This window comes from Patagioenas fasciata, chromosome 5, assembly GCF_037038585.1.
Source record: "Patagioenas fasciata isolate bPatFas1 chromosome 5, bPatFas1.hap1, whole genome shotgun sequence".
Lineage (NCBI taxonomy): Eukaryota > Metazoa > Chordata > Aves > Columbiformes > Columbidae > Patagioenas > Patagioenas fasciata.
In genome coordinates, this window is record NC_092524.1 from 44,941,925 (window position 1) to 44,954,917 (window position 12,993).

The 12,993-nt window shown below is 52.4% G+C and overlaps 1 protein-coding gene and 1 long non-coding RNA gene across 2 annotated transcripts; both read right to left on the minus strand.

Annotated features, from left to right (window-relative positions):
* Positions 1-2,091: 2,091 nt before the first annotated feature.
* LOC139828015 (uncharacterized) lies at positions 2,092-5,437 on the minus strand. Its single transcript, XR_011739176.1, has 3 exons — positions 5,069-5,437; positions 4,080-4,167; positions 2,092-3,114 (listed from the first exon to the last, which is right to left on the minus strand). It is a non-coding gene; the product is annotated as an uncharacterized lncRNA (long non-coding RNA).
* Positions 5,438-7,422: 1,985 nt separating this feature from the next.
* On the minus strand, positions 7,423-12,932 carry FOXA1 (forkhead box A1). Its single transcript, XM_065839158.2, has 2 exons — positions 12,419-12,932; positions 7,423-10,036 (listed from the first exon to the last, which is right to left on the minus strand). Exons 1-2 carry the CDS (start codon positions 12,488-12,490, stop codon positions 8,774-8,776), a joined length of 1,335 nt encoding a protein of 444 aa, XP_065695230.1. The 5' UTR covers positions 12,491-12,932; the 3' UTR covers positions 7,423-8,773.
* Positions 12,933-12,993: the final 61 nt, after the last annotated feature.

Below are 12,993 nucleotides of genomic sequence, written 5' to 3' on the forward strand. Positions count from 1 at the left end.
TCTTCCACGCCCGCGTAGGCTCCTTCGGGTCACTGCAGTGGGCGCTGGGAAGTTTGGAAAGGCAAGTGGGTTCTACCGTGGGATGGATGCATGGGCACCAGTGCGCAGAGACACGGAGATTTGCATCTTCAGCCCATCTCGCCGTCGCTCCGTGTGTGCATGTGGACACGCGTGTAACACCCGCACAGCGCCCGCACAGGGCCCCGTAACCGTCCGTCGCACCTGCAATGCCCTTAACTGCTCACTGCTACATTTTTCTTGGCTTTGAAAATTCGCCTGTTTGGATAATACCCATGCACGCTGGAAGCCAAACAGGCAAATGTTTTAATCTCTCATATTAACATAGCGGTTTTCCAATAGGTTGATTTTTTTTTTGCACGATTATTTATTTCTTTATGTGTGTGTTATTCATTCATTCGCTCTGTTCATTCATTCATTCGCTCCCCCATTCATTCATTCCTGCACCTCTTGCCCTCCGTCGACGACACCGAATCCGCGGGTACCCGGGCTGTGTCTACTGCCACTGATAACCCTTGGTGGAGTTTTATTTGTACGCCCGTTGCCGTGAACGGTGTCGGGGTGTGAAGACACTGAGACACCTCCCGCCGATACCTGCTAGGACGGGCTTCTGGGTGTCCCTGCGGTCCCTGGAGGTGTCGGGAGGGGGGGAGAATGGAGAGGGCTGTTCGGCTGCTCTGTGCGTGCGGTGGTTCCCCATCTCTGCTCAGTCTCCGTGAAGTCAGCGTGAGCAGGCGGGGACCACAGGTGCTGCGGCTGCAGCCGGTCAAGGGCCGATGTCCATTCCCCCGTCCACAGCCTGGCTGACACCGGGACGTGCGGCAGGGTACGCCGGGGCAGGTGGAGGAACGGCGTCGCTCGCCGGCCCCGGGGCCGTCCCGAGGAGATAAATGTCAAGAACCTCCAACCCAGGCGGTGCCGACTCGGCCAGTGGAGGGAGGAATGCGCAGTCGGACCACCAACGTGCCTGGAGCCGTACAATGCCCCACTTAATACACTTCTGTAATTTAAACTGCTGGGGACCCCCTCCTTCCAAGCCGATTTTCGATATAGGTGTTTTCTCATTCACCCCCCCTTTTTCCTTTGAAATGCCCCCCACACCCCTCACCCTCCCGCTCCCTTTCTTCTGAGCCCCGCTCTCTAATTCTAGATGAGTATTACTTTGCTCTTTTCGTTGGCCAAGCACAATTGTGTTATTGGAGATAATGAATTCAATCCCCATCAAAGAGTATTAGGAGCGCCTTGGCCCTGTAGTGCCTTTTTTCAAACCGGGAATGAAAAGCAGAGAGAAAATTCTCTGGGTAGCCTCCGCGATGGCAGCTTTTGAAGTGAAGGGAGGCGGGCATTGTTGTTCACATTTTTGTCCATACGGCTGAAGAAAGACCGGCGGCTTTTGATGAGAAGATGAGAACCGCCTCGTAAGTTGAGCAACAAGTTAGATGGAGAAGTCTTACCGTTGCCTACTGCCTGTGGATAACATATGTCCCGCATTAATAGGGTCTCAAGGAAACAATTGCCTGGGGGGTAGGGTGAGGGAGAGCTCTGCTCGGCACAGGTCAGCGGCTTTTTTGGCTTTTTTTTCCCCTGTTCTCTGGATACCGATGCCCCGATGGGGGTGTTTTTAAGGGAGAGCCGAGGAGATGCGCTGTGGGTCTTGGGTTACTCGGGTGTCTCTAGGGTCAAGCCCCGGGCAGCCGGGAGCGGGGGTGCGGGGCCCTAGGGACAAGGGGACCCCGGAAGAGTGGGGATGTGCGGGCTCCCTTTCACTCACAGTTTCTGATGGTTCTTGGTGACCGGGTCGTGATGTTAAGTCTGCTGCCAAGTATTTGAAGCTGAGGGCATCCCGCTTTCCGAACAGGAGTCTTTATCATCTTTTTGCCCACTAAGTGTGGGGTCGGTTGGGTTTTGTTGCCCGCTTTTTTCCCTTTTCCATTTCATATAAAGCAATGACATATCTGAAGTTTGTAAAGTACTGTTATAGATAAAGCAATCAGGCAAGGAAAAAATGAAGAGGGAAAGCGTCTATTAGTTTCAACAGATAATGTTAGAACTAGAAAACTTGTTGCATACATTTGAGTAGGTTCACATATACTCTTATTCCAATCTCCTGCCCCGCAGTTCAAAGATTCCCCGCCCTCGGGGTTTTATTATGCTAAAGAGGTCATTACTGAGAGTCACTATGGAGAGATCCCGGTTTGCAGAATGAGGCCCACCTCCTAGTTACCAAGATGTTTACATTTTCCGCCGGTCATAACCGGAGGAAATGTGTGTTAGCAACCTGCCGGGCAGGCTCGGAGAAGAGAAGGAATAAAAGGCAAAAATGTATTTCAGCTGCTGCGCAGTAGGTTGCAAATGTAGATGATTAAGGAGCACGTAGAGGTATCGGGCACAAAGGCGGTGTTTGCCGAAGGAATGGTGGCTGCGAGCGAGCCAGATCCTGCTCCCGGGACAGGAGGTTCTGCGCACTGGTGCCCGGGCTGGTTGGGAGTGAGATGACCGCCTTGGCACCCCCGTGCCCGCTAGTGTGGCGTGGGGTGCAATCATACGGGCCCCACTCTCAGTGGCGTGGGGCAGCCCCTGGAGCTCTCCTGAAGCCAGCCCTGGGGCACAGGTCACCTCACCTGACTGCTCGTGGCCAAGGTGGGCCCCGTCCGTCAAGGAGATGCCCCGGCCTTAGCTGCGGGAGGTGTTTTTTCCCCCGGACGACGGCGGTCTCGGGACCCTTTCACTGCCAAGAGGTGTGTGAACGGGCCCGATTTCGTAAGCAGAAATGCGGACACCCGAAACTTGTCCACCCGGGGAGCCCCGCCCCCTGCTATTCCCCCCAGAGACCCAGTGAAGGCAAAGGACGGAGGTCGCAAACCCAAACTGGGTTGGACCACAGGTGGGCAACACTGCCCACCGCCCGCTGGCTCGGGCTACCGGGGTCGTGCAGCAGAGCGGAGCAGGAGGGGAGAGAAGCGGCACCCGCACTCAGCAGTCGGCAGTCGGGGCCCGATCCCGCCCGCTGTCGTGTCGCCTCAGCGCCGCTGCATACCTGCGAGGCGCACCCAGGGCAGCGGGGGTACGGCAATGCTCAGGTTCAGCGCGTCCCGCCTGCCGGTTGGAATAATAATAATAATAATAATAATAATAATAATAATAATAATAATAATAATAATAATAATAATAATAATAATAATAATAATAATAATTTCCCAGTAGCCCCCCCTTGGAATAACGAGCAGGTGTATGAACAATTCACGGGAAATATTAGATCACCAACAGTAGTGGTAAAATAACGACGACAAGCAGCGAGAGGCTTCCCTTAAAATAAGCTGCCTGTGCAAAACCCATTCGAGCAATGCTCCAGCAGCAGAGACGCCATTCCGGGAAATGCTCGTTTCAATCAATTCAACTAAATGTAGGAGTTTGGAGATGGGGAAAAGAGACGAGATTGGAATTTTTTTCCCCTCGTGGAAACAAACGGATTCTGCCATGAGGCTACATGTGTTTGAAATCCTAATGACTGGAGACAAAGTTGAGCGCTGGCAGTTTGATCTGTCCAAAGTTCAAAGATCTGAAATCTCAATGAGTTTCTGTTTGAGGTGAAGGGGAGAAACACAAACACCATGGCACAGCTTGGGCCAGAAAGTTGCAGGGTTTGGGAGTGAAATGCGAGGTTATTTACACTAATCTATCCTTAACTGCTACTTTGTCACAATGGGTAGAATAATTAGTAGAAAATAACCAGAGAGAACAAAGGCAGATTTTCTTCTTATCGCCTCCCGTTTTCCACTCTTCTCTTCCCTCAATTATTTTCTCCCGCTGAAAAAGGCTTCGACACTGCAAATCGCAGAAAATGTACAATCCTTTTTTTTTTTTTTTGGTTATTACTCTGCCTTAGGTAGCAGCTGAGAAGTCTGGGATTGCATTAAGAGAGAAAAAAAAAAAGACCCATTTTTCAGCACCACGCTTGACATTTAAATAATCAAACTAATTGCCTTTTTATGTTAGCCGTTAACAATTCTTCTGTATTTCCTAACACAATATTGCAGCGTGGGAGTTTTGCGAGAACTTACGTGTACATTCCGTACTCCGGTCACTCTCTATGCACTATGTGATTTTTGCCTGGTCATTGTGTGTTGCGTATATTTCCACTTGTCTCCCCTGGAAACAAATACATATTAATTATATGTATGATAATATATACAATATATGCATCTATATGGCTCCCAAGAGAACTTTCTATCCTTTGTTTATGGGAAGATAATTTGCTTCTTCACGAATTAAAATTATCACGAAAATGCACACGAAAAGTAAATATTTATTGAGTTGATGTTTTTTAAATACTTTTTTTCAGAGTGATTAATCACATATACTCACGCAGATATGCCTAGATCGCTTTTTATCATAGCAGAAAAGAAACAATATAAGATGTATTGTTATCACAATCTAGTGTTTTATCTGCAATATCGCTGTAAAATTGAAATCAAGTCAATGGCTCTTTTAAAGGCTACTTGGTGTTACAGCAAGAGAATTCATTTATTTCGGGTTTATCTTGACGGACCAGTAACGATCCAAGTATTCAATATCTACTCCACATTTCAAAACAATTTTTGAAGCTATGCAAACCGCTGAATTGTTTTTTCGCGCCATTCTTTTATGATTTACTTATATTTTATTGACACAACTAAGTTTCGGAGGGGAAAACTGTCCGGAAAATACTTCTCATCTTTCTGTCCCAAACATTGTAATTAATTCCTTCCAATGAACGAACACCCTCCGATTTTTTGCCGATGTAGATGTCAGTGTTGTCCATTCGCACTCAGAAAAAAACCCAGGAGGTACTTCTGATTTTATTTCTCCCCCCTGACTTGGGCCGCTGAAATTGTTTTTATTCCATCGACTCTCCCCTTCTCCAGAGGGAAAGCGCTGTCCGCAGGTGCTCCCAGGAGGTGCCAGGGGAGAGGGCCCTATCCTATCCCCTTACCGGGGGATGCAGGACTGCCAGACACCGCGACAGAGGAGAGCCCCGCTGTGCCAGGGTAGGACCCACCGCGGCTCGTACCTCCGACTGTGGGGGCTGCCTCTGCCCAGCCTCGCGGAGTCCCAGCCGGCCCCGCCGCGCTGTCTCGATGTCCCCTGCCCCGCCGGCGCGCCCTACAAACGCTCCCTACACTCGCTCCCCGCCCCAGGCCGAGAGCCTCCTCACCGCCCAAACTCCGTGTAAGTCTTTACAGAGATGCCCTGTCGCCCTGAGTTACTCCCCGCTAGTGTTTAATGAAGTTAAATGAACCGTTTTTGCTCCCTCGCACGTGGCCGGCTGGAGATAATTGCCGTGTACGAAAAGGCGAAGTTCCCCTATAAATTGCGGCGGCGGCAGGAGCCTGCAGCCTGGCAGGTCCCCGCTTTACCTGTGTCCCGGTCGCGAGGCCGAGACACCACCTCCGACACGGGCAAACCCCCCCACATCCGCCAGCTCCTTCCCTCCTGGCACAGAGCGAGGGGTCCGGCTGGAAGGAGATGCTCGTAAGCTCCCCTCTATATACTGCGAGGCGGAGGGGGTGCATCCTCTTTCCTGTGGAGCCTACTTTCAGTTTATTTTCGCACTCTGGCTAGGGGCTTCTTGGGCAGAGGATTAAAGCAGCAGCAGAGCAGCTAGAAGCGCGACAGAAAACGGCACTCTTCTCAAGTTTACGACTTCCAAGTCTTAAACTGAGGACAGAAAGCTGCACCCTCTGCGGTGGGGACCCGCATTCTTAGCATGAACCGCATCCCTGTTATGGCGATGAATCGTTGCCCACTGCAGCCACCTTTTGCCTGTGAGAAGAAAGGGAAGGAATATAATCTTGATAACGAGTGGCGAAGGGGCACAGGCTATAGCCGTGACAGGCTCCGCTCCTTATCTATGAGAGGTTTGGAGCCGCGTCGGTCCGCTTAAACCCTTTTATTACCCACGCCCCGAATATTTCCATTACACACGGTCTGTGCTCCTCAGCTGATATATGAAACCTGCTGCCTTATCGTTGTCTGTCGATTGATATTTTCTGTGTACAAGCCCAAGGCATTAAATCAATGTCTCCACTCTGCAGCGGCATATTCTCTGTAGACTAGTCTGTGGAAGACAAGTGAAGTCCTCCTGAAAAAGGGTTTCGTCCTGTCTCGATTCGCACGAAACTCCCTTTGGCAGAAGAAGCGGGACTTTAAATAGGATCCACCTGTCCGGACTTGGTGCCGTGCAACCCTCAGCTGCCCCTGGTTACAGGGGATCTGTTGGCGTTTGCCAGTTCAGGAAATATTGAGGGCGAAGGAGCAGCACAGCCGAGTCATGGGGTATTCGCCCAAACCCGGCGTCCCGGGAACAAAACCACGCTGCCTTACGCCGCAGGACCCGCAGGCGGCAGCCCGGGCACGATTCGCGGTAAATCTCCACCCGATCGAGCGCACTCGCGTAGCACAACACCGGCGCCGGCTACCTCTTGCCGGGAGCTCCATGCCCGCACCTCGGCCACCCACTACCCGGCTGTCAGAGGCCGATCCAGTCACACCTGCAAAACCCACGGCAGAGGCCCTCTCCAATATGCTTTTTCTCCCATTTTCCTCTGAGTAGTAGCGCTGGAGAGATATGGCGAGATTTCTGAGACGCTGGCTTGCCTTGTCTTTTCTAAATCGACCCTTAAAGTTAGTTTGCCGCCGCTGTTCCCAGCTCGTCAGGGGGCAATTATGTGATAATTATAAGAATTACATAGTTCTTTTATCTGGCGGCCGAGCACGAAGGGGGCTGAGCACAGCGAAATCTGTTCGCGTTTAAGCCGCCCCCCCGCGACGATGCCTCTTGCTGGCGACCAGCGCGGCTTCAGTTAATATCGGAGTCGACACGAGACGGGACTACAAAAGCTGGGAGCTCGGCTCGGCCTTTCCAGAGGCCTGGGGCGAGACGAAGCAGCGCTAGAGATGCTCCCCTCGGGCCTCTCCCCGTCCGGCGGGAAAACGCCAACTCTGTTGTCGCCGCGCCGGCAACCCCGGCCGCAAAGCGCCCGGGCGGTTACACCGCCTCGGATGGCTTTCTTCGTCCCTCTCTCAACAGAACCCGGCATCGTGAATTAAAAAAAAAAAAAAAAACACCACAACAACAACAAAAAAACAAAAACAAAACAAACAAACAAACCAAACAAACAAAAAAACCCCCACACTACCACACACAGACCCGCACAAGCCGGTGGCATCGCAGCGCCCCGCAAACAGAGGCTGTGGGCGCTTCCTCTTCCCGCAACTACGCCGGCCCCCCAGGCCCTCTGCACAAGCTCGGCCATAGACATCGTTCCTCTTCACAACCACGCTCTAGTGCTACGTTTTTTTCTGGTAGACGGCTCCGTACTCCTTAACTGGTCCCAGAAATTTTGAAATAAAGTAGCAGAAGTATTTCATTGTTAACATTTGATTTATTTAAAATCCTTAACTGCAAATGATCAAAAACATACTTCACGCATTAAATTCTCAGTTATCGTTTTAAATCAAAATATTTTTTCAATTACAATCACATTTATAAAATTAACAAAATTTCTTAAATTCACGTGTAATTATTTTTTAAACTGTCATTTAAAGCAATTTCCAGCTGTAAAGAAAGAAAAAAAATATAAACCATGCAATAAATTAAGAACATTGAGACAGCGAACAGGAATAATAATAAAACCCGTCTGGCTATGCTAACACCGTGTAAAACTGTGGAAAGTGCATTAACACTGGATGAAACAAGCTAACAGTGGCGAAAATTAAACGGCCACAAAAAAAAAAGTGAATGTGGAATTTATTTAACAAGTGGAAAAAGGGAAGAGAGAAAGAGCTCTCCTCTTCTCCTTGTGTCGGTGTAATCATCAACGCTTCCTAGGGAAGGGGAAAAATAAACTTGTTATAGATACACAGTACTAGCTGGTACACAGTGAAGGGACACTTAAATTAAATAAGCATGTCATCCACATGTTGATGAGAGTTCCTGATGAACGAGAATCTTCAGTAACAGATGGGAAGGAAATAAAAAAATCCAACTGGCTGTGACCTCTTGTAACTTTATCTTACACCCCAAGACAGGTAACACTTGGGAAAAAAATAAAGGTCGCATCCTGCACTCCAAAGTTCCAGTTGGTTCCCTCGGGAGTGCAGGATCCGTCCCGCAGCATCTGGGTGTACGCAGGTTGTACTAGCCGAAGGTTTATTTTGCAAGTATCAAAAGGATGATCCGAGAAGGTAAATAGTCCTCTTGTTGCTTAGAGATTCTCTTAGTGTTTTGCTACTTCACAGCAGTATTGTCCTTCAAAGCCTTTTTAATTAAAAAAAGCCTTAAATGTCTACTCGCTTCTTCATCTCCGTATTGTTAAAGTATTGCCACATACCTGTAAACTTACATGAGATTATAGAGCGCAGAAGGGGGTAGGCGAGAGGGCGGAAAGCACAAACAAGTAGTTTACAAGCTCAACAATTTTTTCTTCTTTTTAGTAACACCCTGCAACGGCTAGAGGGGATCTCCGGGGAGAGGGGTGGGCGGGGAGGCGGGAGGGGGTATGTACAAGCGGGACGCGGCCGGCTTTGCAGGAGGTCGTGGTGGATCGTAACAACAGACAACGCGTTGCGAGACAATTAAAAAGTAACAGTCCTTTGCACGCAGCGTGCGGAAACACCTCGGTTTGTCGCAAGGAGCGGGAAAGCGGGAAGAGAAGCCAGGAAAGCGGAAGAGGGGGCAGAGAGGGGCTCGCCCCGGGCGGTGGGGGATGCCGAGCTAGGAGGTGTTTAGCACAGGTCTGGAATACACACCTTGATAGTAGGAGGGCTCTAGGGCCGAGGGCTCGATGCTGCTCCGGCCCGCCATGGAGGCGCTGCCCAGGGGCAGCCCGCTGGGGATACTGGCCCCGTAGGAGGAATATTGCAGCGCCTGCTCATAGGCTTTGAAGTCCAGCTTGTGCTGCTGCTCCGAGGAGGACATGAGGTTGTTGATGGAAAAGGGATGGTTGAAGGAGTAGTGGGGATCACCCTTGAGGTGGAGCTGGGGTTCGTGGGCTAAGGAGTGAGGGGGGTGCGGGACAGAGGCCAAGGTGGGGACAGAGCTGATGGTGGAGGAGGCGGCCGAGACCGAGGTCTTTAGCTCCGTGCTTGATCCGCTGTGGTCCATAGACTGGGGGCTGGCGGACGGATTGGAGCTGGAGAGGGAGGTGGAAGTGTCCAGCTGCGCTGTTTTATTGTGGCTTCTGTGCAGGGGGGAGTTAGAGCTGGAACTGGAGGCCCCAGCCTGATCTTTCCTGCCCTCCTGAGGGGCTTTGCTGTTTGCTGGCTTCTCACACTTGAACCGCTTTTGCCGGCGGAGATAACAGCCGTTTTCAAACATGTTGCCAGAGTCAGGATGCAGGGTCCAGTAGGAGCCCTTGCCGGGCTTGTCAGGGGAGCGGGCCACCTTGACGAAGCAGTCGTTGAAGGAGAGCGAGTGGCGAATGCTGTTCTGCCAGCGCTGCTGGTTTTGCCGGTAGTAGGGGAAAAGGTCCATGATCCACTGGTAGATCTCACTCAGCGTCAGCATCTTGCTGGGTGCCTGCTGGATGGCCATGGTGATGAGGGAGATGTAGGAGTACGGTGGCTTGGCATGGGGGTAGCTCCGCTTGAAGGTCTTGGCATCCCGTGTCCTGCCGAGGTTGGACTGGGTGTAGGCCATAGGGCTCATGCAGGGGTTCATGCTGCCGTAGGGGCTCAGCCCATTCATGGAACCTGTCTGGGCTGACATGGCATTAATGCCGCTGGGGCTCAGTGCCGTGCCCATGGCTGCCACACCAGCTGGCATGCCGTTCACAGGCCCCGCTGATCCCGCTGGCATGCCGGCCACGGCACCGGGACTAAGCCCAGCCCCCAGTCCTGTGTTGGCATAAGACATGTTGAAGGAGCTGGAGGTCATGTTGCCACTCGTAGTCATGGTGTTCATGGTCATGTAGGTGTTCATGGTATTCATGGAGCCCAACCCAGAGTTCATGTTGCTCACGGGCACCGAGGAATAGGCCTAGGGCAGAGAGACAGGGTTAGTGGGGGGAGACAGGGGCAAGCAGGACCCCGACGGAGCCGGATCCACCCGTTCTGCCTGCCCTGCGAGCCGTGCAAACGTCCTACCGCGGGACACTGTCCGCTTCCCTGACACCTGGGAGAGTGCTTTGTCAAAGCTGCACAGAAAGGCCGCTGGCGCCATGAAAAGGTCTAATTCATATTTGTATGTGTTTATAAATAGAGACGGAGGTGGGCTGCTTGGTCCCGACGCGCTCCCATTTTACCGGCTTGGCGCGGCTGGCGAGGGCTGCGCCGGGATCACCGGGGCACTCGGATTGACGGCCTCCCCGGAGCAGCTACGCACTCCCGCAGAGCAGGGCTGAGGGCTTTATCTGCTCTGGGAGGACTTTTCCTCCCGAGTATTCCAGCCTTTTAGCTGACCTTGTGTCTTGTCTTGTCACCTGAATATTTAAACTCTTCAGATTACTGAAATTCACGAGTGTAAACTGCCTGCCTGCACTTTCTTAGAATCTCATGCATCTTTCTCACCTTGTGTGGTTTTACATTTTTTTTCCTACACAAGATACGATAACGTCTTGTCAGAAACAAAACAAAACAACAAAATGACAGCTCATGTTCACGCGTTTTATCTGTGGAAAGCTTATGCCTTGTCTTCATTTCAGTCATGAAGTCTTTAAGTAAAACAAAACAAAAAATACCTATAACTTTCCCAAAGTACGAAAAGCCTGAACTTTCCCTGCCTGAGGTTTTCTACAATTGCCCGATGTGCAAAAATTGTAGCACCCTACCACATAACACAACTCTTCAAAAAGGCAGGAGAGCCTGAAATTGTGCTTTCCAGTATGGCATTTAATTTAACAGGAGGGAGAAAGATATTCTCAGTTTACTTCTAACAAAGGCAATACGGCTAAGAAAAAGCTGTTTAGGCGGCGGTTAAATGTATAAAATTCACTACTGTTCACTACAAATTCCACGAGCTTATAAATGTGCTTTTATTTTAGAGGATCATATTAAACTGTTTGAGATGGTAGAAGGTGGATGGGTTTCCCACCCTGCATCCATGCAGTGATCAATATTAAATAGCAGGAGAGGATAAGAGATCGAAGTTAAAAAATGGCAAAAGCGAAGGTCGCCTAACTTTATATTTGTGGATAATGAGTCTGGCGAGGATCAATGTGTCTGGAAACGGCACATAATTAGGATGACCCTTATTTGCCCTTAGTTGACTTTCCTCTGTTAAATAAGGTGCCCGTAGGGTGACACGTATCTGCCTGTGCCCGCGTGGCCTTATGGGCGCTGTGTGCCAGCTCCGGGGTGCAGGGACAATGCGTGGGGACAGTGGAGCCCTGTGTCCGGGTGTGCTGATGCAATGCCCGGGTGCGCACACCTAGGTGACCGCCTCGCTACCACACTTCCTTAAAACGGCTCGTTCCCGGGCGGGAATCCGAGGGGCAGCTGGCGGTTCTGCAAGGCGCTGCCTTCTCCTGGGAAACCCCGGGCAGAGCCGCAGCGGCACAGCGAGAACCCTGGGCCCCGGCAGGGCCGAGGCGCGCCATGGGGAGGGCTCCGGGCGCTTCCGTGGCCCTCTGCCGTATTTGTTGGCGCTTGGGTTGTCCTCCTTACTTTGCACCGTCTTCTCAAACAGGCGCGGGGGGCGGACGCTCCTTCCGGGGCACCACGGTCCGGACCGGACCGGGGCCGGGGGTCGAGGCCGGGCCCTCCTCCCGGGCTGGCTCCCGGGGCCACTCTCGGCAGCGCCGCCCGCCGGCCCGCTGCGGCAGCGCACGCCGCAGGCAACCGGTCTTGCAAAGCACGAACAAACGGCGATTTTCCAGCGCCCTCCTTTCTTTTCACCCGGCCTTAACAGGTGAGGCCCCTGGAGACGGCGAATGGAGGGGCCGACGGCCTCGCCGAGGAGCTCGGAGAAGGCGCTGCCCCCACCCCGGGACGCGCCAGCAACCGGCTCCCTCGCCCCCTGCCAGCTGCCGGGAAGGAGCCGGGGGCCGGCAGCAGGGCGAGTCCTCTGCCCCGAGCCAAGAGTTTACGGGGCGCTTTTATGCGCGCCACAAACACAGATTATGCCTTTTTAGATGAGATCAAGGGCTGCCTCCGGACCCCCGGCCCTCCCGGCGGGTCCGCAGCCGCCCCGGGTCTCCCTCAAATGCCTCCCGGGGCTCTCGGAAGCCTAGTTTTCCTCGGGGAAGCCTGACCAGCTTCAGTGCCGGAGGGAAGCGGGAGGCACGTTTGCGCTGGCAGGATCTGGAGTGCAAACCGATTCCTCCGATTGCTGCTCCCCTTCAGATCCTCAACCCTTCCCCCGTCCGCCCCCCCCCCTCTTGCAAAGGGGCAGCAGCGGAGCCAGACCCTGCGATTTACTCACCTCCTGAGTGTCGGCGTAGTAGCTGTTCCAGTCACTGGTCTCATGCCCTTCCATTTTCACAGTCCCTAACATTATGGAGCCAACCTGCCCGGTGTAACCATCCAGCCCTCTTTGCAAGCGAGCGACGGACAGCAGGAAAAGAGCCCGAAAGCCCGACCTAGCAGGAAGCCAGCTCTCAGAAGGGGCGGGGGGGTGCTGAATTCTCCTCTATTACGAGCCAAAAAGCAGGCAAGGAGAGGTGTGGGGCGAGACAGTTGAGAAAGTGAGGAAGTGCCGGCTGGGATGTGAGTGGAGTTGAGCTGATGTGGATCTTACGTCGCAGAAGTACCCACCTCCTCCTCCTCCTCTCCCCATTTGTCCGTCGCACAAAGACGTTCGCACCTACAAAGCTGGAGATGCACCTGCAAACAAGGCAGTTCCCCTCGCCTGCAACTCCCCCCGGGGCGGCACTTTATTTGCAAAGCGGCGTAATTTGTTTAAGCTTATGGGGAAAGAAGGAGAGACAGAGGTGGGAGAGGGGGAGAGAGTAGAAAAGCGGGAGGGAGGAACCCACCCATTCAGATGGACAGGACAAA

Bases quoted from the DNA above. Each gene is read 5' to 3' on its own strand.
- FOXA1 (XM_065839158.2), bottom strand. From the start codon at position 12,490: ATGTTAGGGACTGTGAAAATGGAAGGGCATGAGACCAGTGACTGGAAC. The intron at 10,037-12,418 runs GTGAGTAAATCG...TCTCTGCCCTAG, and splicing joins ACTACGCCGACACTCAGGAG to GCCTATTCCTCGGTGCCCGT.